A 25,604-nucleotide genomic window follows, 5' to 3' on the forward strand; every position below is an offset into this window, starting at 1 on the left:
AGTTACTCTTTGGATAATCTCAGGAGATGTTTGACCGTCCTGCGCTGGCTATAGATGTCACTGCCACCGTGGGCTATAGCAATTAATATGCAAATGAATGATTGAGTATTGAGCAGATTTTGACATAATAATGTCTACTTTATGCAATTTTCAGGTATGGGCTGTTTCTGGGGAGCTGAGAGGAAGTTTTGGAGACAGAAGGGAGTCTACTCCACTCAAGTGGGTTACGCAGGAGGGTATACTCCAAATCCTACCTACAAAGAGGTCTGCTCAGGTGAGTCTTTCTCTTTGGTTTTTAAGGCCAGTGAGTAGGATCCTGTCAGACTGTGAGTGACGATGAAGAGTAAAAGGAGTGACCACAGCAACTAATGAGATTTGGTATTTATTCAACCCTGGTATTGGCCTCGCGTCCTGAACTGTAATGAAGTCTATGGTATGCCCATGCCATTGTTGTCTCCTAATAATTAATGAGCTAATATATGTACAAATATTCTGAGGAAAAAGAAAAAATATTTTTTTCAGGAAATGAATTCTGTTTCAAATTATGCAAATCTGTTCTTTGGAAAAAGCATGAATTTTGAGTTTACTTTTGTCTGTATCTGAGTATAAACAAAAATCAGAAAGCACGCGTTCTTTCTTTTTCTTTCCGTAGAACCAAGAGGTTGTATGGAGAAGTCTAAATTGATCATTTGCATTATTATTAATAATTTGTTATTTTTTATACAATTCAATGCACAGCATCCTGTCATTTTCATGCCAAGCCCTTGCATTTATTTTTCCTTGCACTCTTATACTAATCCTTCTACAGGACCAATAACCCAATACAGTTTCTTTCAGTGATCTAAAACATAGAACCACTGGCAGCCAGCTGACTAATGTTGCCATTAAAACAAATCCTTACTTTCCTATACGCACTGGTGGAGAACAGCTTGGAGGTTTTCCTTTGGTTTCTTTTCTTGTTAATGCTTTTTACGCCAAATGCTGAAGCTGATATACTGTTCTCCCTGACAGTCTGTCACATAGGTTTGATAGGAAAAGGGTAAAAAGTTCAGTGGCACAAACAAATAATGGACACGTTAACGCCTGTGCAGAAGTTCCGCGCAAGGCATCCAAAAAAGCAGAAACTTTCTGGAAATAGTAAAAACTGTGAAAATAGATGTTTTTAGGTGGTGTAGAATATACTATTTGAGTTGGAAGAGACCTACAATGATCATCTAATCCAACTGCTTGACTACTTCAGGGCTGACCAAAAGTATATTATAGAATTGTAGAATGGTTTTCCCAACGCACTCACGGTTCCAGTACACCAAGGGTAGTTACGATGGACTGTTGAGCGTTCCTCCAAAGATGCTGAGTGCTGGCTGTTGGCCAAGGGGAGATGTAGACACAGGACAACATGATGTCACCAGGGAAATAGAAAAAAAGGTACCATCTCTTTTAGCTCTGTGCAGTATAGGCTGATTTTGTATTTTATAATAGCTCCATAGAATTGTGAGCTTTGCGTTTGATTAAGATACTTTAAAAGCTTTTTTTTGTAGTAGCTTTTTAGCTACTTTGTGCTGTATTTTATCGATAGCAAAGAAAAATAAAAATGGTAATTAAATAATAAGAATCCTGGGATAAAGAAATGGGGAAAATCTTTGAAGTCTGTTTTCTGATATTTTTTTTTTTTTTGTTAGATTTGCAGTGCAAAACCACAGCTGAGGTTATTTATCTAGTGCTTGTTTTTATACACATTTGCATTATGGATGTCTATACGCCTGCAGACGCTGGACACCAGAGGATTTTTTGCTCAGAGATATCCAGAAGCATAAGCACGTATTTTCATAGCCTTGTCTGCATGAACATAAACAGGATGTGTGTGTGTGCTGCACATTTCTGTTCCTAGCTGTGCAGCTGAGCTGAATTGGAGAATTAGCTGATTTCTGCACGCTATTTTTTTTTCCCTACTTAGCTTCCTCTAGCCTTATTTTAATCTGATTTTTTGGGGGGTCAAGTTTTTTTCATCTTTGAACATACTTTTTGGAAGTCTCTTTTAAAGAGAGCTCTCACAAGCTCCACTAAGATATTGCCATCTGACTGCTTCTAGTTGCCATGGTTTTCAGTGAGAAGAACAATTCTTATGAAAGAGCAGACTTCAGTTAGGCACTATGTGATTGCCACTTGGTAATTTATCTGTTCTGGCAAGACCGTATCTGTGGTAAACACTAAAGTTGTGTCCTCTAAATCCAACTCTAGAAAGGACGTCAAAGACATCTAGACATTATCCACTTGGCAAGCCTTTGAGCTTTGCTTTCAGCCCATGCAGTCCTGAGCATCTGTGCAGGAAAGTTATTTTAGTCCAGCACCTTTCTGGCACTCTACTCTGGAGGAAATAAAAAAAAAAAGCAACAAATCTTTGGATGAAACATTTAGCACTTCTAAAAGTACATTGTCAGCCGAACTTCAGGCAAAATGGTGTGGATTTACTCTTTTTCCTGTGATAAGGTCACTGAAAACACGTCAACCAATTGTGGATTTTTTTTTTTTTTAATTCAATTGCCTAAATGTAGGATTTCATGCCATTTGAGATGCCTGAGAGTATCCCATGTGCCGTGCTATAGTCCCATCTGACAGTTTTCGTCAATGACCCAGCTGTCCTTGGACATCTCAAAAGTAACTGGATGCCTATATGTGAACAACTAAGTCAAATCTAAGGTATCTATATGTACATCCACTATCCATACTTCTGTTTGAGCTAAAGACGTGGGCCATGCACTGTTGATTTATGTGCCTATGTGCTGCCTACATGTTGTGGAGACACGGAAGCATGTGCCTGTGTAAGACTTTCCAATCTCTTGTTCTTGGATATTCTTGGGTTCATGCGCTGTTCTTGATCATGTATCTATTGTCTGATCCATGGATGTTATATATCATAGAATCATAAAATCATAGAATGGTTTAGGCTGGAGGGGACCTTTAAAGATCATCTAGTTCCAGGCCCCGCTTGCCCTGAGCAAGGACATCTTTCACTAGATCAAGTTGCTCAAAGTCCCATCCAACCTGACTTTGAACACTTCTGATGATGGGACATCCACAACTTCTCTGGGGCAACTTATTCCAGTTTCTTACCACCCTCACTGTAAAAAAATTCTTCCTTATATCTAATCTAAATCTGCTCTCTTTCTGTTTAAAACTGTTACCTCTTCTCCTGTCACTACAGACCTTGGTTAAAAGTCTTTCTTCATCTTTCTAATAAGCCCCTCTACATGTGGAAAAGCCACAGTAAGGTCTCCCCAGAGCCTTTTCTTCTCCAGGCTGAATAACAACTCTCTCAGCCTTTCTTCATAGGACAGATGGTCCAACTCTCTGACCATTTTTGTGGCCTTCCTGTGGACCTACTCTAACAGGCCCATATCTTTCTTGTACTGAGGACCCCAGAGCTGGATGCCATCCTCCAGGAAGGGTCTCACAAGAGTGAAGTAGAGGGAGGGAATGACCTCCCTCAATCTGATGACCACACTTCTTTTTATGCAGCCTGGGTCATCTATCTGGACTGCAAGCATACATTGCTTGCTCATATCTAATTTTTCATCTGCTGTCCCTTCCCTCAAGCATACCAGCTGCACACTCAGCTTGTGATACAAATAAATTTGCTGAGGGTGCACTCAATCCCACTGTCTATGTCATTGACAAAGATATTGAACAGTACCAGTCCCAGTACGGACCCCTAAGGGACACCACTTGTTACTGATCTCTGTTTGGTCATTGAGCTGTTGACTGCAACTCCTTGGATGTGACCCTGCAGCCAATTCCTTATCCGTTGAGTTGTCGATGCATCAAACCAATGTCTCCCCAATTTAGAGGCAAGGATGTTGTGTGGGACTGTGTCAAAGGCCTGACAGAAGTCAAGGTAGATGGCATCAATTGCTTTTCCCTTATAAACCCCTGCAGTCACTCCGTGGTAGAAGGCCATCAGATTAGTCAGGTGACTAATCAGTCAGGCTTTCTGCTTAGAAAGTTGATCTTTCTTACATTGCAAGGACTAAAGCTCTTGCTTGCTGATGTACCAGCAGCCAAAAGGGACAGGAATACGTTCCATGTACACTGGCTCATAGAGCCCACAAAGATTTTTGTCACCCTGTGTATTTAGGGTGTTCCATAATGACTTTAAATAATGTCTTGTTTGGAGGCCTCTGAGGACAACACTGCCCTAAATGCAGTTGATCTTAAAGTCTACAGTAAGATGGCAATAACATCTCTATTTAAACACCTGTAAATCGAGGAATTACTGTGATGGAGGCTTGGAGCATATTTATTGCAACTTGATATTCTACTTCACTCTTTATAATAAGTCTGTTAGTCCTGAGGATCTTCTATAAAAAACAAGAAAAATGATGTTTCTTTATTTTCCGCATGCTTTTAGAATATTTTCTAGAAAGAAAGAGTTTTGTTGCTTCCAGTGAGTGCAGGTCTGTTTTCCACACCTGTGGTGGTCCAGTCTTCTGCCACGATCTTCATTTGATGGACTTCACTGGGAAGCAAACATGATCTGCATACCTAGAACTAAGCCATGTGCGGGGACATCATTTCTCTTGCAGCACCCAGTTGGTGGCCATGCTGTTACAACACTCTGTTGGTGCTCCATGAAACCTTAAGCCTCTAAGGGCAAACCTCCAACCTCGTACACCTTGAAGAGCAGCATGATTCACCTCTCTGTTGGGCAGGTGGTAAAGTCGTGATTCTGCTTGAAAGAATCAGATTAGCGTTATCCCATTCAGATGTGGGACAGGTCATTTGAAGATCCTCCTGTCAATTGGTGTGATATTACCTGGCTAAATTGATGTTTAAGAGATAGTTGAGTTACTTTGAAGCTTGTGAAGACAGTGCTGGAAAATTATTTTTACATTTTGTGGTGACAACCATACAGATGAAAAATTGGGAGTGCGTGGAGGATTTTGAGCTATTTTCAGTGCGTTAGCCTAATACAGAAATACCCCATTTTTTGGCTAGCATTAGACAATCCAGGATGTTCATTCAGTGTGAAACATCTTTTCATATTTTGCTTACAGATGTTCAGAACAATTCTGTTTATCTGTATATTCATAAGCTTTTTGAAATCTGCATAGCTCAAGTGGCACTGAAATCAGAAGGGAAAAACTTGGCTGTTGTTATTCATAAACTGGTTGTGTTCAATTACCATATGAAATATGCAGCTAACGATGATTTTCTTAAAAACAGGGCAGTTTATAGGCTTATGGTTCAAGCTGTTAACATCTAAGCAGGTCATTTTGTTCTGTTTTGGTTTTTTTTTTCTTTATCTTCAGTGACTATAATGTAAGAAAAATAGACGAATATGCCTGTTTATTTTTCAGTATTAGTTAGAAGACTTAGTGAACGTAACAGTATATTTAGTTAATTAAACCAATTTATAATCTACTCAGTTCCCGGTACCTTTTTGAAGCATATGCTCTTGTACACAAGTCACATTTCTTAATGATTAACAATGCAATCCAAAAGTGCGCTGCATGGACTTAGTTTCTCTGAGTTACATAAAATACTCGATTGTGAAGTAGTTTCACATTTCCTAGGCAGCAAACCCATGTTTTTCTGAGGGATAATATTGCCTCTTACATACCAATTAGTCTTTGGACTGATTCTTATATGTAGGAGTTCCAGTTCTCCTTAATGTCTAGGCTTCCAAAGGTCATCTGGAAGACTAAATAGCTGAGGGAAGAGAGTGGAGAAAGGCAAAATTAATTTCTTGCTCTGTTACCTCTTATCGCTTTGGTCAGTTGGTGATTTACAAAGTTAATTCCATCTCTACTTCATCTTTGTTATTCTTGAAAGAGAGGACAAGACAACCAATGAAGCCCACTAAAGGCTGACGATTAGCATATTTTTGCTTTAAGAATGAAAATCATAGAATCCCAGAATGGTTTGGGTTGGAAGGGACCTTCAAAGCCCACCCAGTCCAACCCCCCTGCCAGGAGCAGGGACATCTCCAACCAGATCAGGTTGCTCAGAGCCCCGGCCAACCTGGCCTGGAATGTTTCCAGGGATGGGGCATCCACCGCCTCTCTGGGCAACCTGGGACAGGGTTCTACAACCCTCATTCTAAATTTTTTTTTTTCCTAATATCTAATCTGAATCTACTTCCCTCTATTTTGAAACCATCACCCCTTGTCCTGTCACAGCAGGCCCTGCTGAAGAGTCTCTCCCCATCTTTCCTGTAGCCCCCGTTTACGTACTGGAAGACTATCAAGACAGTGCCTTATATTACTTGAAAAGCCCTTCATTTAGACATCAGAACACTATTCCAAAGTGGGTCTGACTCTCCAAAATGGTTAAATGTATAATTAAGCTCCACATATTCCCTTCACTTTCCATAGCTCATAAAGGGATCTGAAGATTTTCGTGAGCAGAAACTAAGTCCACAAGATGAAAGTAATGAGAGTGGCTCAGAACATTTTCTTTTATTATTAAATCTCTATCAAGAGAATAGATTCCTGTTGTGCCTTTTGTCTGTCCTTTTTTTTTTTTTTTTTTTTTTTTCTTATAAGAACAGGATATAGGAATTTTAATGACTTACAGATTCTGTGAAGAATATCAGTGTTCACCATGCCCTTGATCTGTACAACATGCCTTGATATGATTGGCCAGTTGCTCCACCTCTCCCCTTTTTTTTTGCCTTGTTCACCTGTAAGGAAGGAAGGAAAGGTCAGCCAGTCAAGGTACAAAATACTGTATTGATCAAAGCTAATGTCATGTGCTGTGGATATTAGAGTTTTGTATATTTTTGTAGCAATTGATGAACAGGATTTTGTAGAAAATATATAATTTTTATTAACTGGGCCGCAGCTTGAATAAGTTGTGTCTCTAATCATGAGACCATAGTCCTAGGAGCCTCCTAATGTGCAGACAAAACCTTAATATAACCCTAAAAAGTATAATTTGTCCTTGATGCAGTTGCTAAGTCATGAAATAAAATGAATGTACCAATTTCACTTCAAAAAATCATTTGGCAAGGTGATAGCAGATGCTGCTGTGATGTTAAAACCTTGGCAACAAGAAATGTAACAGACGCATTGAATTTCAGTTACCTCTCTATTGCATTTCTACCTAGAAAATTGGCTGCGCTGACATAACTGACATGTTCTTTTTCAACAGAAGAGCTTGTTGACCAAGAAAATTTCATTAGGCATTAGAATATCAGGATACAGAAATGTATTCTGTAGGTTCATCATTTAAAAATAAAAGGTAGAATAAATATTTTTTTTACCAACCATTGCCTGAAAAACGAAGTGCTCCCTGTCCACAAGGGATGGTAGCTGCTCTGCTTAGAGAGTTCTGCTACATCTATAATAAAAGTTAAGTTTACATTTCCAGAATTTGACTTCTTAGGATTAATATCTTGGCCGATTCATGCTTGAAGAAATTAAACTGACATTTATTATTTAGATACCTGATTGTGCCTTGTGGCAAATTTAAACTCCTGATAGCCTCACTGCTGTCCTCTGTTCCTTTTATCTATTTATCTCAGCATTGCCCATAATCACAGGCTTAGGTAGTAGTAGCAGTATAAATACTAAATATATTATTTATTATTAACAACTTTATTTGTATTATGTTCCTGTGAGATGTGTTGTTTCTGCCTTTCTCATCTCCTGGTTTTATTAAAGGTATATATAAGATGAAAATGTGATAGCCCCGGAGGTTGAAAGAGTCATTACAGAACAAGTCAACGACAAAGTCTTCTGACCTGGAGCCTCCACTAAGTTCCCAAAGGACCTTCATTTTCAGAAGAGAGTCCGTGCAGGATTAGGCTGTGATGTTTGCCGTGTCACTGTACTTAAAAACAGAAGGTGCAGCAGGGACATGGTGTATTTGTGAAAAAGATGATCATAGAATCATAGAATGGTTAGGGTTGGAAGGGACCTTCAAAGGTCATCTAGTCCAACCCCCCTGCAAGAAGCAAGGACATCCCTGACTAGATCAGGTTGCTCAGAGCCTCTTCCAACCTGGCCTTGAACGTTTCCAGGGATGGGGCATCCACCACCTCTCTGGGCAACCTGTTCCAGTGTTCTATAACTCGCATTGTAAAAAAATTTTTTCCTAATTTCCAATCTAAATCTACTCCCCACTGTTTTAAAACCATTACTCCTTGATGTTACCAAAGAGCTCACTGTTGTCACTATGGGTAGTGGGGTTTTCTTATATTTCTTGCATCTTCTTACATCTTACATTTCTTACTTGAAAATAAAACTAAAAAAAACAAGAAGGCCACTCTACTCAGTCTACCAAACTGTGCTCCCAGAAGTAGGAGAGAAGAGCCTTGAGAGCCTTAGCCTGGAGAAGAGGAGGCTCTGGGGAGATCTTAGAGCTGTCTTCCAGTACCTAAAGGGGGCTGCAGGAAAGACAGGGAAAAACTGTTCAGTTGGGACTGTTGTGACAGGAGAAGGGGTCATGGTTTTAAAACAGAGGGCAGTAGATTTAGATTAGACATAAGGAAAAAAATTTTTATGCTGGGGGTGGTAGAACCCTGTCCCAGGTTGCCCAGAGAGGCGGTGGATGCCCCATCCCTGGAAACATTCCAGGCCAGGTTGGCTGGGGCTGTGAGCAACCTGATGTGGTTGGAGATGTCCCTGCTCCTGGCCGGGGGGTTGGACTGGGTGGCTTTGAAGGTCCCTTCCCATCCAAACCATTCTCTGATTCTGTTGATAGGAGAGGCAGAGCCTTTGGGTTCCTTGCGGCTGTAGTGCACTGTGGGAACAGTTTCTGCATTTGACGTGAGGTAACAACAGGGTAAAGGATGCTTTGAGAGGGATTTAGGGAAAGCCAGAGCTTAAGCGAGTTCGCAAATTGCTCACAAAAATTAAGAAAGATCATACAAATCCCTTTGGGAGTGTGACACGTAATAGCAAGGACCTTCACTGTGGTGCTGAGTTAGAGGCTTACAGGGAGAAGATCGTCGCTAAGGGACATTCAGCTTTTATTCAGTTAGCTGGATACACTGAAAAACCTAGATAGAAATAAAGCCTGGGTCAATCCAAATGTTTTTTTTCTCTTTTTTTCCTGATTAGTTTTGGCTAGTAGAAAAATGAAAGAAATGAAGACATTTGGACCAAGTAAAACACTGATTTTTCAGGAAGGATTAAGGTAATGGAGCCATATTTCAGAATGGCAGTTCCATCAGTAGGAAACTTTCCGCAGTAATAGGGTGCAACGGCTCTCGTGACTGATTTGTAGGAGGACTGGGCTTGATCTAAGAGATCTGTAGCATCACAGCTCCTGGGATAATCCGCCAGACACACAAGATGCAAAAGATGACTGAGGTACAACTGATACACAGACTCCTGCTTTTTGTTCATTGACTTCAAGATCTTCTACAAAAATTGTGTCTTCCTGTGTGGAACCTGTCAGGTCTGGGCAGGAGGGAAGGTGGATCGCTTTTTTCTTGGACCCAGGATCTAAGATTAGTTTAATTAGATATGTTACCTGCTGCTTGACTAATTGGGCCACTCAAAGGTTTATTTGGGTCATAGAATCTTTAAGGCTGGAAGAGACCTCCAAGATCATCAAGTCCAACCATCAACCTGTCCACTAAACCATGTCCTGGGTCCCCACTCAGGAACCAAATCCAGTTTTTATTTATGCTGTCTTTCAGGAAATTTGTGGGATATACAATCTCAAAAAAAAAAAAAAAGGGAGAAAATAAAGGGAAAGTATCTGACTAATTGAAACATAACTGCTGTGTTGTTTCACAACAAGGATGCGTTTACTCTAACAATCTACTTCAGCGAAAGTTAGCGTGAGTTCTGTCTTCATATACCTCACAGCTTCCAGATATTTTAGTAATTTGGTGTTTAATAATCACTGATGACCTTTTCTGTATTAATTTGTCTGTCCATTTGTTTAATATGATTTTATTTCCTGCATTCACAAATATTGAGGGGAAAATTTTGGTTTCATTAGTGCTGAACCTGTGTGGGAAGTTTCACAGAAAACTTGCTAAAGTATTTTGCTGAAAGTTATTTCATGCCAGCTAGGTATCAATACTTCTGGGAATGAAGTATTTATTCTGAGGAGAAAGTAAAAAGAGCTTCATTTGCTTTACTGACACTCTGCCTTATTAATGAATATTCCGTAGTTACATGCTGTATCTCTGTACCATCAGTAGAGCTCAAAGCAGTGGATAAACTGGGAACCAGCAAAAAACCAAGGAAGTGGGGAAAAAATAAACTGCAGATCTGTCACAGGAGATCTGAAAAAATCAGATTTTTTTTTTTTTTTCCTTCTGAATGGTTACTGCTTTGAAATACTTCTGTAATACATGGTTGGAGGCTTTCACTCTGGCACCAGGAAGGAAATTTTTCTTCATGGCTGCGCATCATATAGAATCATAGAATGGTTTGAGTTGGAAGGGACCTTCAAAGGTCATCTAGTCCAACCCCCCTGCAAGAAGCAGGGACATCTCCAACCAGATCAGGTTGCTCAGAGCCCTGGCCAACCTGGCCTGGAATGTTTCCAGGGATGGGGCATCCACCACCTCTCTGGGCAACCTGGGCCTACAATCCTTATTGTAAAAAAATGTTTCCCTAATATCTAATCTGAGTCTACCTCCCTCTATTTTGAAACTATTACCCCTTGTCCTATCAGCACAGGCCATACTGAACAGCTTCTCCCCATCTTTCCTGCAGCCCCCTTTGGGCACTGGGAACCGCTCTCAGGTCTCCCCGGAGCCTCCTCTTCTCCAGGCTGAACAGCCCCAGCTCTCTCAGCCTGGCCTCACAGCAGAGGTACCCCAGCCCTTTCGTCATCTTCATGGCCCTCCTCTGGACCCTTTCCAACTGGTCATCATATGGCATCAGCCTCCCTGGTGTGCTTCATGCACAACGCTACTGGCAGGAGATGTTTTTTCTTACCCCATAATTATAAAAGTTGCTGTCATTTGTCTATATGGATTCAAATTTTATGACAACTGTGATCAACAGTACCTCATACCTCATCATACCTCATTTCCACATCAATGAGATCTCTTCAGCCTGTTGATATGGACAAAGTGGCCAATCCAGGGTAACTGGCCTTCTGTACTTCAACAGGAGGAGAAGCCGCCTGCCTCAGATAGAGTCCACTTGGAGCTGCAGACACTCTTAAAAAAAAAAAATCAGCAGGTTAAAGTCTCCAGAAAGGATGTCTCCTCTTTAGCTTCTAAAGAAGGTGCTTTCTTATCAACACTGGTGACATCCCAGAAGAGTTGTCATGGCTACGCACAGGCAATATCTATGTCAGTAAACTGAAGAGGGCACAGATTTGGGTGTGAGTATGCAACCAGTCGTACCACTGGATTGCTTTGGTAGTCGCTGACGTGGTTGTAGCCAGGCCAGTAGCCTATCCTGGACAATTCCTAGACACGGCCTATGGTTTACATGGTACAGATACTCAAACCCAGTAAGCAGTGTGGATGGACAAACCCTCTTTAGTTAAGTTGTAAGGTCTGTTGTGCAGTTGGCTGTAGGCCGTATGGCCTAGATCTGTTGTATTTACTAACAAATATTTTGCACTGAGAGACTCGGTGGACTCTTTGGGCTGACCTACTCATTTCTGATCTTTTTTGAGGTGTATTGTCTACATTGATATTCACAACCAGCCCTTTAAACCCAAGGATCCTAGGAGTTCTCTGGCTGGGAAGAAGCAAGAAGGAATTACAGCTTTGCCTCCTCAACTCTGCCCGCGGTGCGTGCCTGGAGACACTTCTGTACCTATTACTGAGCACAGAAATATATCGTGGCAGTGCTTGCATACACACGTGCCCACAGTGCGAACACACAGATCAAATCCACCTGGAAAAAAACCCAACCCTGACATGTGGCTAACCTTATTTTTTATCTACTAGTTCCCCTCTTGGTTTTATCCAGTATTGATTCAGTGAAGCGATTCAATTAGAAACTATTTTTATTTTCATTCCGAGGAGTGAAAAATGTTAATTGTAGCTGAAATGCCTTCGAGTGATTCTGTTCTAATGTCACATTTTCATAAAGTCTGTGTAGTTTGCTTTCTGCTGATATAGGACAGCAGTAGAACAAAAATACTAAAAAAGTGTCGTTCATGTTTTGAATGCAAGACTTGGTGTGGACTATGACCTTTCTCAGTAAAGCACAGAAAAAAAAAATGAGGTCCGTTCCTCCCAAAGCGTGCCGTATAAAGCTAAGAGAAAAGACAACAGATTGCTGCAGACAGTTGGAGAAATCAAAAGAAACTATAAGAGAATTTTAATTAACATGATAAGCCATCATCTCGGCATACCAGTACGCACATGCCACTGCCTGGTTTTGAGTAGAAAGTAAGTGAACAGTTCAGAAAGCAGTTTCAACTATACTGTGCTTGGGTTCCCAGGCTGTTATTGGGTTTTAAACTGGAGTGTGACACAGGCTTTGATGGTCCTTCTTCTCGGGAATCTCGTCAGCAATGTAAAATAGGGCTGCGCTCCTGTTCCTGAGTACTAGAGCATTTGGTGGCATCTGTTGTAGCACCTTGAGGAGAGGTAGGGAGAAGAGGACTTCTGTCACCAAAAGCATGCGGTCCACTTGCTGTGTGTGGTGTCCCAGAAGAGAGGTGGCTTTGGTTGTCATCAAGTAGTAGCATTTAAATCTGAAGAAGTCAAAGTATAACCTTAATGGGTTTTTCAACGCTTCTGTTGAAGGAACGGTAAACTATGCCGACGTTCAGTTTAGAAACTTCTCAGGGGTGACTGGGTGGAGATGGCAGAAATCTTTCAGCACAAGTGGGAGGCTGCTGGGAGTAGTTATGCACAGTTAGGCAAGCTGTGACGCACTTTGGAGAGCTGTTTGGGGAGAAAGACTTCGTGGCTCATGGGCATTGTTGAGCTCTTCTTAGGCCTGTCATAACACTTCTACCTCCACCATTGTGCCTCCTTTCAGGTTCAGTCCTCCTAGAGGTGGAAGAAATGGAGATCCTTTCAAGTACTTACAGGTACTCGTGCATTAAACTGCTGCAGGGAGCTGTAGCAATTGTTTTGTCTTGCCTCTCTGCAAGCACAGTAACTGTTCTGCTCAGCTTAGGAGCTACCTAAACAACAGCAATCTGCATTCGGGCTAAAATATGGGTTACAGCTGGCAGCCTTGACTAGGCGCACCTCCTTAATTATAAAAGTTAGAAGAGATTCCAAAAGAAGGTAAAAATTTGCCATCACTACGAAGCTTTAAATTAGGATTTGTTTACCTTTCTAAAATACGTTCAGCTTAGCCATGAGTTTTTCACCTCACTGATATAACAGAATGTGTTTTTCTTCAGAAGGCGACTCTTAATTTATGATCATAATTGATTCTGGCCGTAACTTTCCTTTATTCATCCTGGAAAGGTGACAGGTACTATGCACTGAACCAAAAGTTTGCATTGTCATCAACAACCATGATTACGTATTGTTTCCTTTTTTTCCCCCTCTTTTTTTTTTTTTTTTTTTCTTTCATTTTTGGGTTATAATTATAGTGTTTTAGATTTCCTGGGAAGGATACAGGGTTTAATCATGTCATTATGTCTGCTGAATGCTGTGAAAATTCTTTGTTCCAACTCAAGTGGAACACCATTATAATACTCTTATCGTCTATTAAGACAGTAATAAATTGGGCCAAATTGGTGCTAGACGTAATTCTGCTGATGTCAATGGTGTTACATCAGGAAGAAATGTGTCTCAGCCTGTTAGTACAACCATAAGATAAAACAAAAAAGCGGCTACTGAGTAGCAAACAGGTCTTGGAAAAAGATGTTCCGTTTTCATTGGTTGGGCTCTGCTTGTTCCACACTGTTGTTGTTTTTCTGAATGAACTGTGCACGGTGAGGAAAATGGTCAGGATTCGATGTTGTTCTTCTCCTTTCAATTTTTGGAACTGCATTTTTCTTGAGCAAAATTGACCCTGAACCAGTGGTAGGTGCAGATGGGACCATTATTTTTCACCGCTTCATTTGTTTTGGTTTAACAAATGGTTTTATTTTGTTTCTTGCCTCATTCCTCTCTGTGCAGGGACGGTTTAGCCCTTCTGCAGGTGCTCAAAGATGTTCAAAGACAGGAGTAATGTGTAATGAGTTCTCCACTCGCAATGCGATCTCCCAGCCTGCCTTTGTGATCCATTCAAAAGTCTTTAAGTGAAGCTAAAATTGAATGAAATAATGCAAGCTGGGGTTTGTTGTCCTTGGTCTGTGAGCTGAACTTAGTCACCTAGTTTGAAAGTGCAAAGAAGGTAGGATTCAATTTTCATGAATTACGTTGACCATGAGAATATGTTCCAGGACCTTGCCCTTCTTTCTGTCCTCCTCCCTACCTGAGATTGCCCTAATCAGTACAAGAAAACAAGCTTCGCATCTGGCTTTATGGCATCCAAAGGAGCAACAAAGCTGGTGAAGGGTCTGGAGCACAAGTCCTATGAGGAGTGGCTGAGGGAACTGGGGTTGTTCAGTCTTGAGAAAAGGAGGCTGAGGCCTTGGATGAGGTCAAGAGACCTTCTCATTCTCTACAACTACCTGAAAGGAGGTTGTAGCGAGGTGGGTGTTGGTCTCTTCTCCCAAGTAACAAGCAGTGTGATGAGAGGAATCTGCCTCAATTTGCACCAGGGGAGGTTTAGATTGGATATTAAGAAAAACGTCTTCACTAAAAGGGTTGTCAGGCACTGGAACAGGCTGCCCAGGGAGGTGGCTGAGTCACCATCCCTGGAGTTGTTTAAAAGACGTGTAGATGTGGTGCTTAGGGACATGGTTTAATGGTGGGGTTATCGGTGTTAGGTCAATGGTTGGTCTCGATGATCTTAAAGGTTTTTTCCAACCTAAATGGTTCTGTGATTCTGTAATCTTGTGTTTCTGGCTGCACAGAGGGCTTGCTTCATTAGGACACGCAACGAATATGCTTGCTGAGCATATCCTCCACCCTGGTAGCTAGGATGCTCTCTAGAGATAGAATCATAGAATGGTTAGAGTTGGAAGGGACCTTTAAAGGTCATCCAGTCCAACCTGCCTGCAAGGAGCAGGGACATCTCCAACCAGATCATGTTGCTCAGAGCCCCGGCCAACCTGGCCTTGAACGTTTGCAGGGATGGGGCTTCCACCACCTCTCTGGGCAACCTGGGCCAGTGTTCTACAACCCTCATTGTAAAAATTTTTTTCCTAATTTCTAATCTAAATCTACCCCCCTCTATTTTAAAACCATTACCTCTCGTCCTATCACAACAGGCACTACTGAACAGCCTCTCCCCATCTTTCTTGTAGGCCCCCTTGAGGTACTGGAAGACCGCTCTCAGGTCTCCCCGGAGCCTCCTCTTCTCCAGGCTGAACAGCCTCAACTCTTTCAGCCTGTCTTCATAGGAAAGGTGCTCCAGCCCTTTTATCATCTTTGTGGCCCTCCTCTGGACCTTCTCCAACTGGTCCATGTCCTTCTTGTGCTGGGGGCTCCAGAACTGGACACAGTACTCCAGGTGGGGTCTCACCAGGGCAGAGTAGAGGGGGAGAATCACCTCCCTCGACCTGCTGGCCACGCTCCTCTTGATGCAGCCCAGGATGCGGTTGGCCTTCTGGGCCGCAAGGGCTCATTGCCGGCTCATGTTGAGCTTCTCCTCCACCAGCACTCCCAAGTCCTTCTCCTCAGGGCTGCTCTCAATCCATTCTCTGCCCAGCCTGTATTTGTGCCTGGGATTGCCCCGACCCAGGTGCAGGACCTTGCACTTTGCACGCATGTACGTCTCTTATTTTGAGACTCATTTGGGATCCAGGCATTGAACTTCATGAGCAGGTGTTTGAACCAAGGGCTATCACATCAAAGGTGTGGAACACGTTGGTACCAGCTCAGGTCTAATTGGTACTGCTTCAGACCTAATTAAGTAGGAAGAACAAAATACTCTTCCTGGTCTTTCCCAGAGGTTCACGTACTCTGAACCCCTCCAAAGTTTCTGACGATTAGCAGTATGTTTTATGTAGCGGTGGGGATTTAAGGAACTTTGTGTAATAAAGATAAATATTTCTAAAGACTACTTGCAGGATGACTGTTTCGGGCAGCTGTGGAAAAGAAAATAATTCATTAAAAAGGGAAAATTTTTGCAGCAAAACTGCATTTGTTGCTACTGCTCTTGTAATAAGCAGTTTTGATCTTCTACTAAAGGTGCAGAAATAAACAGTGTCACAACAGATATGGAAGGCAAATTACGCAGACCAACTGAGTATAAAGCCAAGTGTCCTATTGCACATTAATCTATTTACTGCCTTCGATTCTTCTCCAATTCCTTTATTTTCAGTATAATAGTCTTTTCTCCATGCAGACTCATTGTTACCGTGAAATAGAATTTGTCTACATATGATGCGTTCATATACCGTGTGAGGGCAGAATTCAGTACAAAAATTGAGCTATGAGCAGGGCTATCACTTAGTCACTTTTTGCCTCCTTTGTTCTCTTCTTTCTGCGGTTCTGTTGTCAAGCAGGAGCTCTGCTGCAATGTCAAAGAGTATCTTACAAAAGCTGTTGCCATAGTGTTATGCCCAGATATGAGTTCTTTTTATATTACTGACATGAGAAGTGTTTATTTATTTGTACTTAGACCAATTTAATAGCTCTTAATTAGAAGAATGGCCCAGCGTTTGAGGAACAACTTGCCCATTAGAACTACTGCTCAAGGGGGCCTACGGGAAAGATGGGGGGAGACTGTTCGGTAAGGCCTGTTGTGATAGGACGAGGGGTAATGGTTTCAAAATAGAGGGAGGTAGATTTAGATTAGATATTAGGAAAAAAATTTTTACAATGAGGGTTGTAGAACACTGTCCCAGGTTGCTCAGAGAGGTGGTGGATGCCCCATCCCTGGAAACATTCCAGGCCAGGTTGGCCGGGGCTGTGAGCAACCTGATGTGGTTGGAGATGTCCCTGCTCCTGGCAGGGGGGTTGGACTGCATGGGCTTTTAAGGTCCTTTCCAACCCAAACCCTTCTGTGATTCCACTGCTCCCATTGTATTTGGTAAAGATCAGATGAAACTTTTTCAGATAACCTTTTTCAGAAAGTTAATGAGAAAACAACTCCCTCTTTTCTCACCTCTTCCAAGAACTATCACTGCCATTGTTGCACCAGCAACACAGCCTTCCTCTCCTCTTTTGAAACCCCTCTTAGAGATGAAACTTCTCCCTGGGTGCAGTAAGGAATGATCTTCCCATTTAATTACACTCAGACTGAAATCAGGTGACATTCATATTCCTGTCATATTCCTCTGCAGCGCTTTTAATGCTGGGCTTTGCCTGGCAACCCTTGGGAGCAGAAGGTGTTGCAGAAAGAAGGAGGAGCACCTCAGCTGGGCTGTTACCTTGAGGTTCATCTGATTTCCTTCTGTTCCTGGCTCCGAGGCTGACCGGGATGACCTTCAGCTCTTCCTGCCTCAGGTTCAACAAGACCAAATGCCGAGTCCTGCACTTCGGCCACAACAACCCCAGGCAGCGCTACAGGCTTGGGGCGGAGTGGCTGGAGGACTGTGTGGAGGAAACGGACCTGGGGGTACTGGTTGATGCTCGGCTGAGCATGAGCCGACAGTGTGCCCGGGTGGCCAAGAAGGCCAACGGCATCCTGGCTTGCACCAAAACCAGTGTTACTAGCAGGAACAGGGAGGTAATTGTCCCCCTGTACTCGGCACTGGTGAGGCCGCACCTCGAGTACTGTGTTCAGTTTTGGGCCCCTCACTGCAAGAAAGACATTGAGGCCCTGGAACGCGTTCAGAGGAGGGCTACAAAGCTGGTGAGAGGTCTGGAGCACAGGCCTTATGAGGAGCGGCTGAGGGAGCTGGGATTGTTCAGTCTGGAGAAGAGGAGGCTCAGGGGAGACCTTATAGCTCTCTATAACTTCCTGAAGGGAGGTTGTAGTGAGCTAGGGGCCGGCCTTTTCTCTCGTGTAGACAGTGATAGAACTAGAGGCAATGGTTTCAAGCTGTGCCAGGGGAGATTCAGGCTGGACATTAGGAAATATTACTTCTCGGAAAGGGTAGTCAGGCACTGGAATGCACTGCCCAGGGAGGTGGTGGAGTCACCGACCATGGGGGTGTTCAAGAAATGTTTGGATGTTGTGTTGAGGGATATGATTTAGCTGAGAAGTATTGGTGATGGTTGGACTGGATGATCTTTTAGATCTTTTCCAATCTTGATAATTCTGTAATTCTGTAATTCTGCCTATTGTCCTCATTTAGAAAAAATGAGATACTTTGAAATATACAGCTATGTGGATTTTTCTGGTACTGGCTGTTGGAGGAAAACATAGGTAGCAAGGAGAAATCTAAAGTTTTCTTTTATCTCCTGTAGTCATAGAGAATGTCAACTGGTAGATTTAGGTATTTATATATCTGGGCTGTTTTATTCGGCTGAAAAGAAACTATGTATCTGAACATTTTACATTAAACATAATTTTCAGTCTCTATTTTAAAATTATGACTCCTAGTCCTGTAGGATGGAGAAGTAGATGCTACAGTGTATCATACAAAATCTTCTTTGAGTACTTTATAATTGTCCAAATTTTATAGTATGTGATAATACACATGTGTGCCCACAAACCTGCTCCGTGTTTCATTGAAACGTTACTTTTAATTGAAATAACCTTTCGGACAGGGATTTTTACAGCTCTGCAGAATGCATCTTGGTGGCTTCGTTCAGTACTTACGTATGCTGTGAAAAAGCACGAAATTCATTGGAGTTGCTGTTTTCATTTATAATGGAGTTCCTGACAAAAAGATCTGCCCCTAAAATTTTTGTTGTGTTGACATATTAGAGCAAAAGCAGTATTTTTATTTTTTTTTTTTCCACTGGATGCACTGTAATGTATTGTTTCCTTCATTGAAGGCCTTTTGTGAAGACTGGGTTTTAAAAAATCTTTCTCCTGCAGAAATGTTCTAAAACCAGTAATTATCCTATGAAGTTTTTTATGGTTTTTATTCCCCAAGAAGTATTTAAAACACTTTTTTTTTCTGTGTCTCCTTAATTGAATGCGGCAGTATTTCAGTGCTACAAGCCAAGGTAAATCTGATTTCATTGTAAAACTACCACCTTGACACAACCAAAATAATAATAACAATAAAAAAAAATCCCTCAGGGGGAAAAAAAAAAACCCCTGAAGCCAGAAATTATTGCTTATGCAAGGATAGTGTTAGTGGTTGTGCCGTTCCCTTTTAAATAATTCCTTTCTAATTGGTAACCCAACGTAATGGGTAAGTGAACGTATTTCACAGCAGCAGCTGTTGGATGTTCAATGACTGGAAAATACGGCGATGGTGAAGTGCGTGGAGTACTCATCCCGTCGTAAGAGTAAGTTAATCATATACAATTCACTGAACAGCGGAGTTGCATTTGCAGAGCAGCGGGGGCTGCCTTTTAATTGTTGTAGGTCTCTTTCAATATCTTGCGGTATCTTTTGTCTCAGCTGGAGCAGTTTTGGTTACATCCCGAAAACTGTCAGTCTTCCTTATTTTTGCGAGGGCCTAACAATTCCTCCTTCACAATGCCGCTTAAATTGGACCAGATGCTGCATCAATAGAACAGTCTGCCCATCTCCGAGGCATTAAGCCTAAAATTATTTAGAAAATTGAAGCCTTTAACATACTCTGGATTAATGTGATTAAGTAGAGCTTGCTTTAATTCATAGCCATCTATTCCTTTATTAATAGCCGTTTCATCAACGGGAGCAGCACATATGGGTGCAAGATGACTGAAAGTTAAATTGATTGCTGTAAGCCTGTAAGAAAAGCATTTAATGTTTCAATAATAACTGATGTAAGACTTCACTGTGGGGCATTTTAGATAGATTTAGACCAGCTTATAGACACAATATTTATTAATATCGTTTAATTTTTAATATAAGCTTGCTAAATGAAAGTTTGGGGTTTTTTAAACGTTTTTAATCCCCTCTTTAAGTCTGCATTTGATATACAAGATCAGTGTATTTATAAAAGAGAGTCTCTCATGTGAATGATAACAGCTGGTCCAGGGCGTAGTGGAGTCGAGACTTCTGTCAGGCTTAGGAAAAGATAAAATGCAACAGAAGTCAATTTTATATGAATATATCTACCCATGCACCCTCCAATGACACACATTTCTGATCCTGTAATCGTTATAGGTACTGGAAGAGCGTGTGCTAGCTCATGTGTGACCTATAATACAGGGAATCCTTTCCTCACATGCTTAAACTCCGTTGTTGGATAGGGTTCAGGTGGTCCTCACTTATTTCCCTACTCAGTAATTATACATGTGCAAACGTATACATGCACACACACGTGTAGGAGAGGTGAGAGGCATTCGCAGTAGGTACTTTTGAGAAGAATGAAAGTCAATAAGTTGCTCTTCTAAATTAATTAGGTATTTTTTTTAAGTGATTGATTTTTCTCAAGTTTATAATGTGGTCTTAAAGGAATGGGTACTTTTCCACAAGGCAACAAAAACTGTCTTAGAGGAGGTTTCCCTTCTCTGAGGGTAAACCACTAATTAGATTGGTGCAAAATTCATTCACAAATGTCATGGAATGGATTGGAACAGGTAGACTGGAGTTGGAGGGTTCTCATAGTCCAAAGTGTCATAGTTCATAATGCTATTGATGAGGCTTCACTGAATAATGTTTGAGAAACTCACTTGATACCTGGGAGCCTAGATGACTAGCTTTCACCGTACACCTGATTATCAGACATTGAAAGTTAGGTGGCACGAATCCCAAAATAATAGAACTATAGAATAGTTTAGGTTGGAAAAGACCTTTAAGATCATTGAGTCCAACTGCTAACCTAACACTGCCAAGTCCACCACTAAACCACGTCCCTAAGCGCCACATCCACACGTCTTTTAAACACCTCCAGGGATGGTGACTCCACCGCCTCCCTGGGCAGCCTGTTCAGGCAATGGAAAAGTGCAGTCAACATCCAAGGCCTTGGTAGTGGCAGAAGAATTCACTAAATTCACATCGCTTAGGTGATAACAGGGGAAAGCTATTCACTTTCCTGCAGATAAAGTGAGAGGTAAAAAGGAAAGATCAAAACCAAATTTGTCATCTGTCTGTCGTGGAGAAATATCTCCTCCTGTTCCTTCATCTGCAATGGGACCACATAAGGTTGATGCGGAGTACTGGGCCATCATGTCTGGAGGTACGTTTCCTCACTGTAGGGGATTCTATGCTTCAGTGGAAGGCAAAAATGAAAGAAAGATGGAAAATACCTCTGGCTATTTATGTAGAGAGACATGGGGGGATATTAATTTCCGAGCAGTGGAAGCTCCAAAGAGTAGAAGTTGACTATGGTGATGGTTTTAGTGAGAGCTGGAAACCATTTGAGTGCCGAGCGTTTCAAAAGGGATGTTCTCGGTAAAGCTTGTGAAGGAAGGGAATGATGGACAGAGCCATGGATTTATGGATCCTGGTGCTGTGACTGGTAACCGTGACCATCCCCACTGGCCTCCTGCACCTGCAGACCATAGAATTCAGCACAGAAACTTGGATGAAAAATATCTTAAGATGATAAATAATGTCAAGCGTTTATCTCTCACTGTTAAGAAAACTGCATTTTATTCCAGGTTGAATGCATGTAACCTCAGCTTTTAGCCCCGGAATCATCCTGTGCCTCTTTCGCTTAGCAAGACTGGGGATCCTCTCAATATGGGGAAAAAGATCTCTCTGAGGAGTAGTATCTCTGAGGAAGAAATTTGTGCCTCTCATTTTGCCAGACCTGATATTATTAAATTTAAATAGATCTCACAGTAGTAGGTGCTGTACAATAAACATAAATGCGACCACAGTGATTCATGTTATTTGAATATATTACTTCCTTCACTTTCTATTTTTTTCATACATTAACAATTACTTTTTTTTTTCCCTCATTGTCTTCTAAGGACTTTTGGGCATCCAAATTGGACATTTCTTTTTGGAGGAATTAAAATCAAGGAATACTGGTTTCACTGGAATGAAAATCCGTTCTTTGCTTTTCTTAAATGCTCCCATTTAAGTGGGAATTTTAGAAAGGATACGCGTGACCTGTAATTTAGAACTCTTGATTTGTGGCTGGTTGAAATGAAATAATGGATAGTCAAATACGATGAGCGTTCATTAGGTTTACGCAGGAGGTAAATTCTTTCACTGGTCTAATCTGGAGTATAACACAGTTCAGCAAAAAACAATTTTTTTTTTTTTGTGTGTAAGTAGCAGTATAAACAGCACCCTGTTTACTGGAGTCAATTTAAATTAATTTTATCAGTGGCTGAAATAAAGGTTGCTCTTATTGGCCTATTGCAGCATAATTAATCATCAGTAATAATTAATTTTACGTGACTTCTTGAGGTTAAGCATTCATTAAAATTGGGGTGAGAATTAATAATGTCTAAAAGGTTTGGCACAAAAAAAGGGAAATATCTGTAAAGATTTATTAAAGGCTAATGATTGATCTACTTGCCTTTAGTTTTTAAATCTGATCTCAAATATGGGTCATGCAGCTGTAGAAATATATGAGCTGGCGTTTGATCTGTTTCCAGTGGTTAATGGTCTTTGCGAAACCTATGACACGATGGAGCATAATTTTAACAGTGTCCTTAGGAAGATGCGTGTCATCACTAAGTGGGGTTTTATGCTCAGGGTGAGATTGTAGGACTGAAGAATTCCACCTACCATAATCAGAAATGAGATGTTCATGTAGCCTCAGATGATGCCGGCCGGAGACCAAGCCGCATCTTCTCTTTGTAGGCACCTTCATGAGGACACTTGGGAAAAATGAACTCGTAACCAAGGAACTCTTAATTATTTCTGGCAGTTTTAGCAGGTGACAGGACTGTCTTTTATTCTGTGCTTATACAGCACCCTGCACAGTGAAACGGCAGCTCCAATTTGCGATGTAATGCCCAGGTATTATAATAATGAAATAAGGCAGGAAAGGTAGGAGATGTTATTTTCGAGCATTGCTCTAACGTACACTCAGTAGGGGCTCCAGGAGGAGCTGTGATTGCAAGGAACCGCTTGCTAGTGTCACTGGTTTTATCTTCCGGTTACAGAAAATAAAACATTATCCTACAAGTGCCTCAACATCATCTACAGTTAATGGAGAACAATTTATGGTTTCCTCGTGGTGGACGAAGAGCTGCCTTGAGCCAGCTGATAGGTAACACCAGAACATCTCTGCTGACTTAGTCTTCAGCATATCGCCTGGAGAAGAGGAGGCTCCGGGGAGACCTTAGAGTGGCCTCCCAGTGCCTAAAGGGGGCTGCGGGAAAGCTGGGGAGAGACTCTTCAGTAGGGCCTGGTGTGACAGGATGAGGGGTAGTGGTTTCAAAATAGAGGGAGGGAGATTTAGATTAGATACTAGGAAAAAAAAAAATCCAACGAGGGTGGTAGAACTCTGTCCCAGGTTGCCCAGAGAGGTGGTGGATGCCCCATCCCTGGAAACATTCCAGGCCAGGTTGGCCGGGGCTCTGAGCAACGTGATGCGGTTGGAGATGTCCCTGCTCCTTGCAGGGGGGTTGGACTGGATGACCCTTGAGGGTCCCTTCCAACCCAAATCATTCTGTGATTCTATATCCTGATTACCAGGCTGTAGGCCGTGCCGTCATTTGTGAAAATGCTTTGTGATGTCAAAGATCAGACCAGATACAAGAGCTCTGTGATTGCTGTTCATCAGGTAGAAGATTCTTTGGGAGAAAAGTTCATTGCTTAGACCACCACAGGTGCTTCATTTTGTCTCTGTGCCCAGTCATTGGTCTTTCATTACACGCAATGTCTACTTACTCGCTTTCCCCCAACGTTCTCGTAGCTGTGTTCCAGATACATCAATTGTCATTTTTTTTTTCTTTTTAAGCTTTTATCCGCTTACACAATTTGTTTCTGTTAAAGACTTCCTCCCAAAACAAATTGCTTGAGCATTTTTAGAACTTTTCTTTCTAGAGTACTTTTATTAGTTTTGGTGGACTCAAAAGTGTTTCTCTAGTATAAATTAATGCTAAATTTTTGCTGGAATACCTCTGAATGTCTGTCATCGTGCAGGTTGCTGTTGTCTCGCTGTCTCTTTTCGGTTGGATGTCTCTGAGAGGTCTGTGGTGAAACCAGGTTGCCCGTACTGCTTTTTGCGTATTTGTTTTTGGGAAATCATGAGGGAAATAACGATCTTCATCGTATTTATGTATATCGTATAACTGTCAGTTTAATAAAAGTTAGATATGAAAGAGAAGCTTTCAGAGTACAAATATAGAAATCTATCCAATATTTTTTGCATTCTAGCCTACAGTTCTCAGCTATTAGGATGTGTACGGTTTTCTTGTAAGTGCTACGTTCGTGTCTGGGTTCACAAAGAGCGACGACTGGCGTCTTTCAGAAATCTAACCTTGTATTCAGACATCTCCTCGGAGCAGTAACCTCTCACTGAGATCACTCTAGAGACAAAAGAATAAAACCACAATTTTTGTTATTCTAGTGGAAAAGAATAGATATTAGGATATCGTACTCTCATTTCTTCTTTTTTATATTCCCAATTATTTAACATTTTCCAACACTTTACATTGAGCTTGCTACAAATAGATGCCCCTAGGTATTACATTTACCTTCATTTACACCTTTCCAGAGTTGTTCTCAATGCACGGCATATTCTCCACATTTCTGTTATTCTTTGCCTTCCGTTATGCCCATTTATTTAAGGAAATTCTGTGTGTTGTGTAACTGTAGTACAGAGGCTTTGCAGCTAAAGGCTGTAAACTTTTAGGTGAAAAATCAATTGTATTTTCTGCTAAAATGACATGAAAAAATACTCCCTTTAGAGACTGAAGTTGGATTTCAGTACTGAGTCCAGACATTTTATTTTTATATATATATATATCTCACTTTTTCTTCTATGCTTTTTCTGTACTACAATACTGCTTTAGTTTGGGATATTACTTTTTTTTTTTTTTTTTTTTTTTTTTTTTTTCTTTAGGAGCTACAGGAAGCATAAATATTCAGGCAAACTGAAATGCAATCTAGAAATAATGATCTCAGCCTCCTAATAATTTGTGATCACCTGATTTAGTGGCTTTTTAGGTTCTTATCATAGAGTCACAGAATGGTTTGAGTGGGAAGGGACCCTCAAAGCCCACCCAGTCCAACCCCCCTGCAAGGAGCAGGGACATCTCCAACCACATCAGGTTGCTCAGAGCTCCGGCCAACCTGGCCTGGAATGTTTCCAAGGATGGGGCATCCACCACCTCTCTGGGCAACCTGGGACAGTGCTCCTCCACCCTCATTGCAAATTTTTTTTTCCTTGTATCTAGTCTACATCTACCTTCTTTTAGTTTAAAACCATGACCCCTCGTCCTATCACAGCAGGCCCTGCTGAAGAGTCTCTCCCCATCTTTCCTGCAGCCCCCTTTGGGCACTGGGAGCCGCTCTCAGGTCTCCCCGGAGCCTCCTCTTCTCCAGGCTGAGCAGCCCCAGCTCTCTCAGCCTGGCCTCACAGCAGAGCTGCTCCAGCCCGCTGATCATCTTTGTGGCCTCCTCTGGACTCACTCCAGCAGATTCATTCTTCTTGTGTTGGGGGCTCCAGAGCTAGACACAGTACTCGAGACCCTTGCTTCCACCCTCTGTAGGCTTCCTTTTTGTTATTCAGTTGGTCCAGGAGAT

At 41.7% G+C, this 25,604-nt stretch overlaps 1 protein-coding gene across 3 annotated transcripts in view; it reads left to right on the plus strand.

Moving 5' to 3' along the window:
* Nucleotides 1–25,604, plus strand: part of MSRA (methionine sulfoxide reductase A) — a 290,212-nt gene that overhangs the window by 133,717 nt on the left and 130,891 nt on the right. For all 3 annotated transcript variants that reach the window (XM_086745840.1, XM_086745841.1, XM_086745842.1), the window contains exon 3: nucleotides 155–274. In XM_086745840.1, the coding sequence (XP_086601966.1) occupies nucleotides 155–274 (120 nt within the window). The remainder of the gene's footprint in view (nucleotides 1–154; nucleotides 275–25,604) is intronic.

Source organism: Chlamydotis macqueenii, chromosome 3 (assembly GCF_036417535.1).
Source record: "Chlamydotis macqueenii isolate bChlMac1 chromosome 3, bChlMac1.mat, whole genome shotgun sequence".
Taxonomy (NCBI): domain Eukaryota; kingdom Metazoa; phylum Chordata; class Aves; order Otidiformes; family Otididae; genus Chlamydotis; species Chlamydotis macqueenii.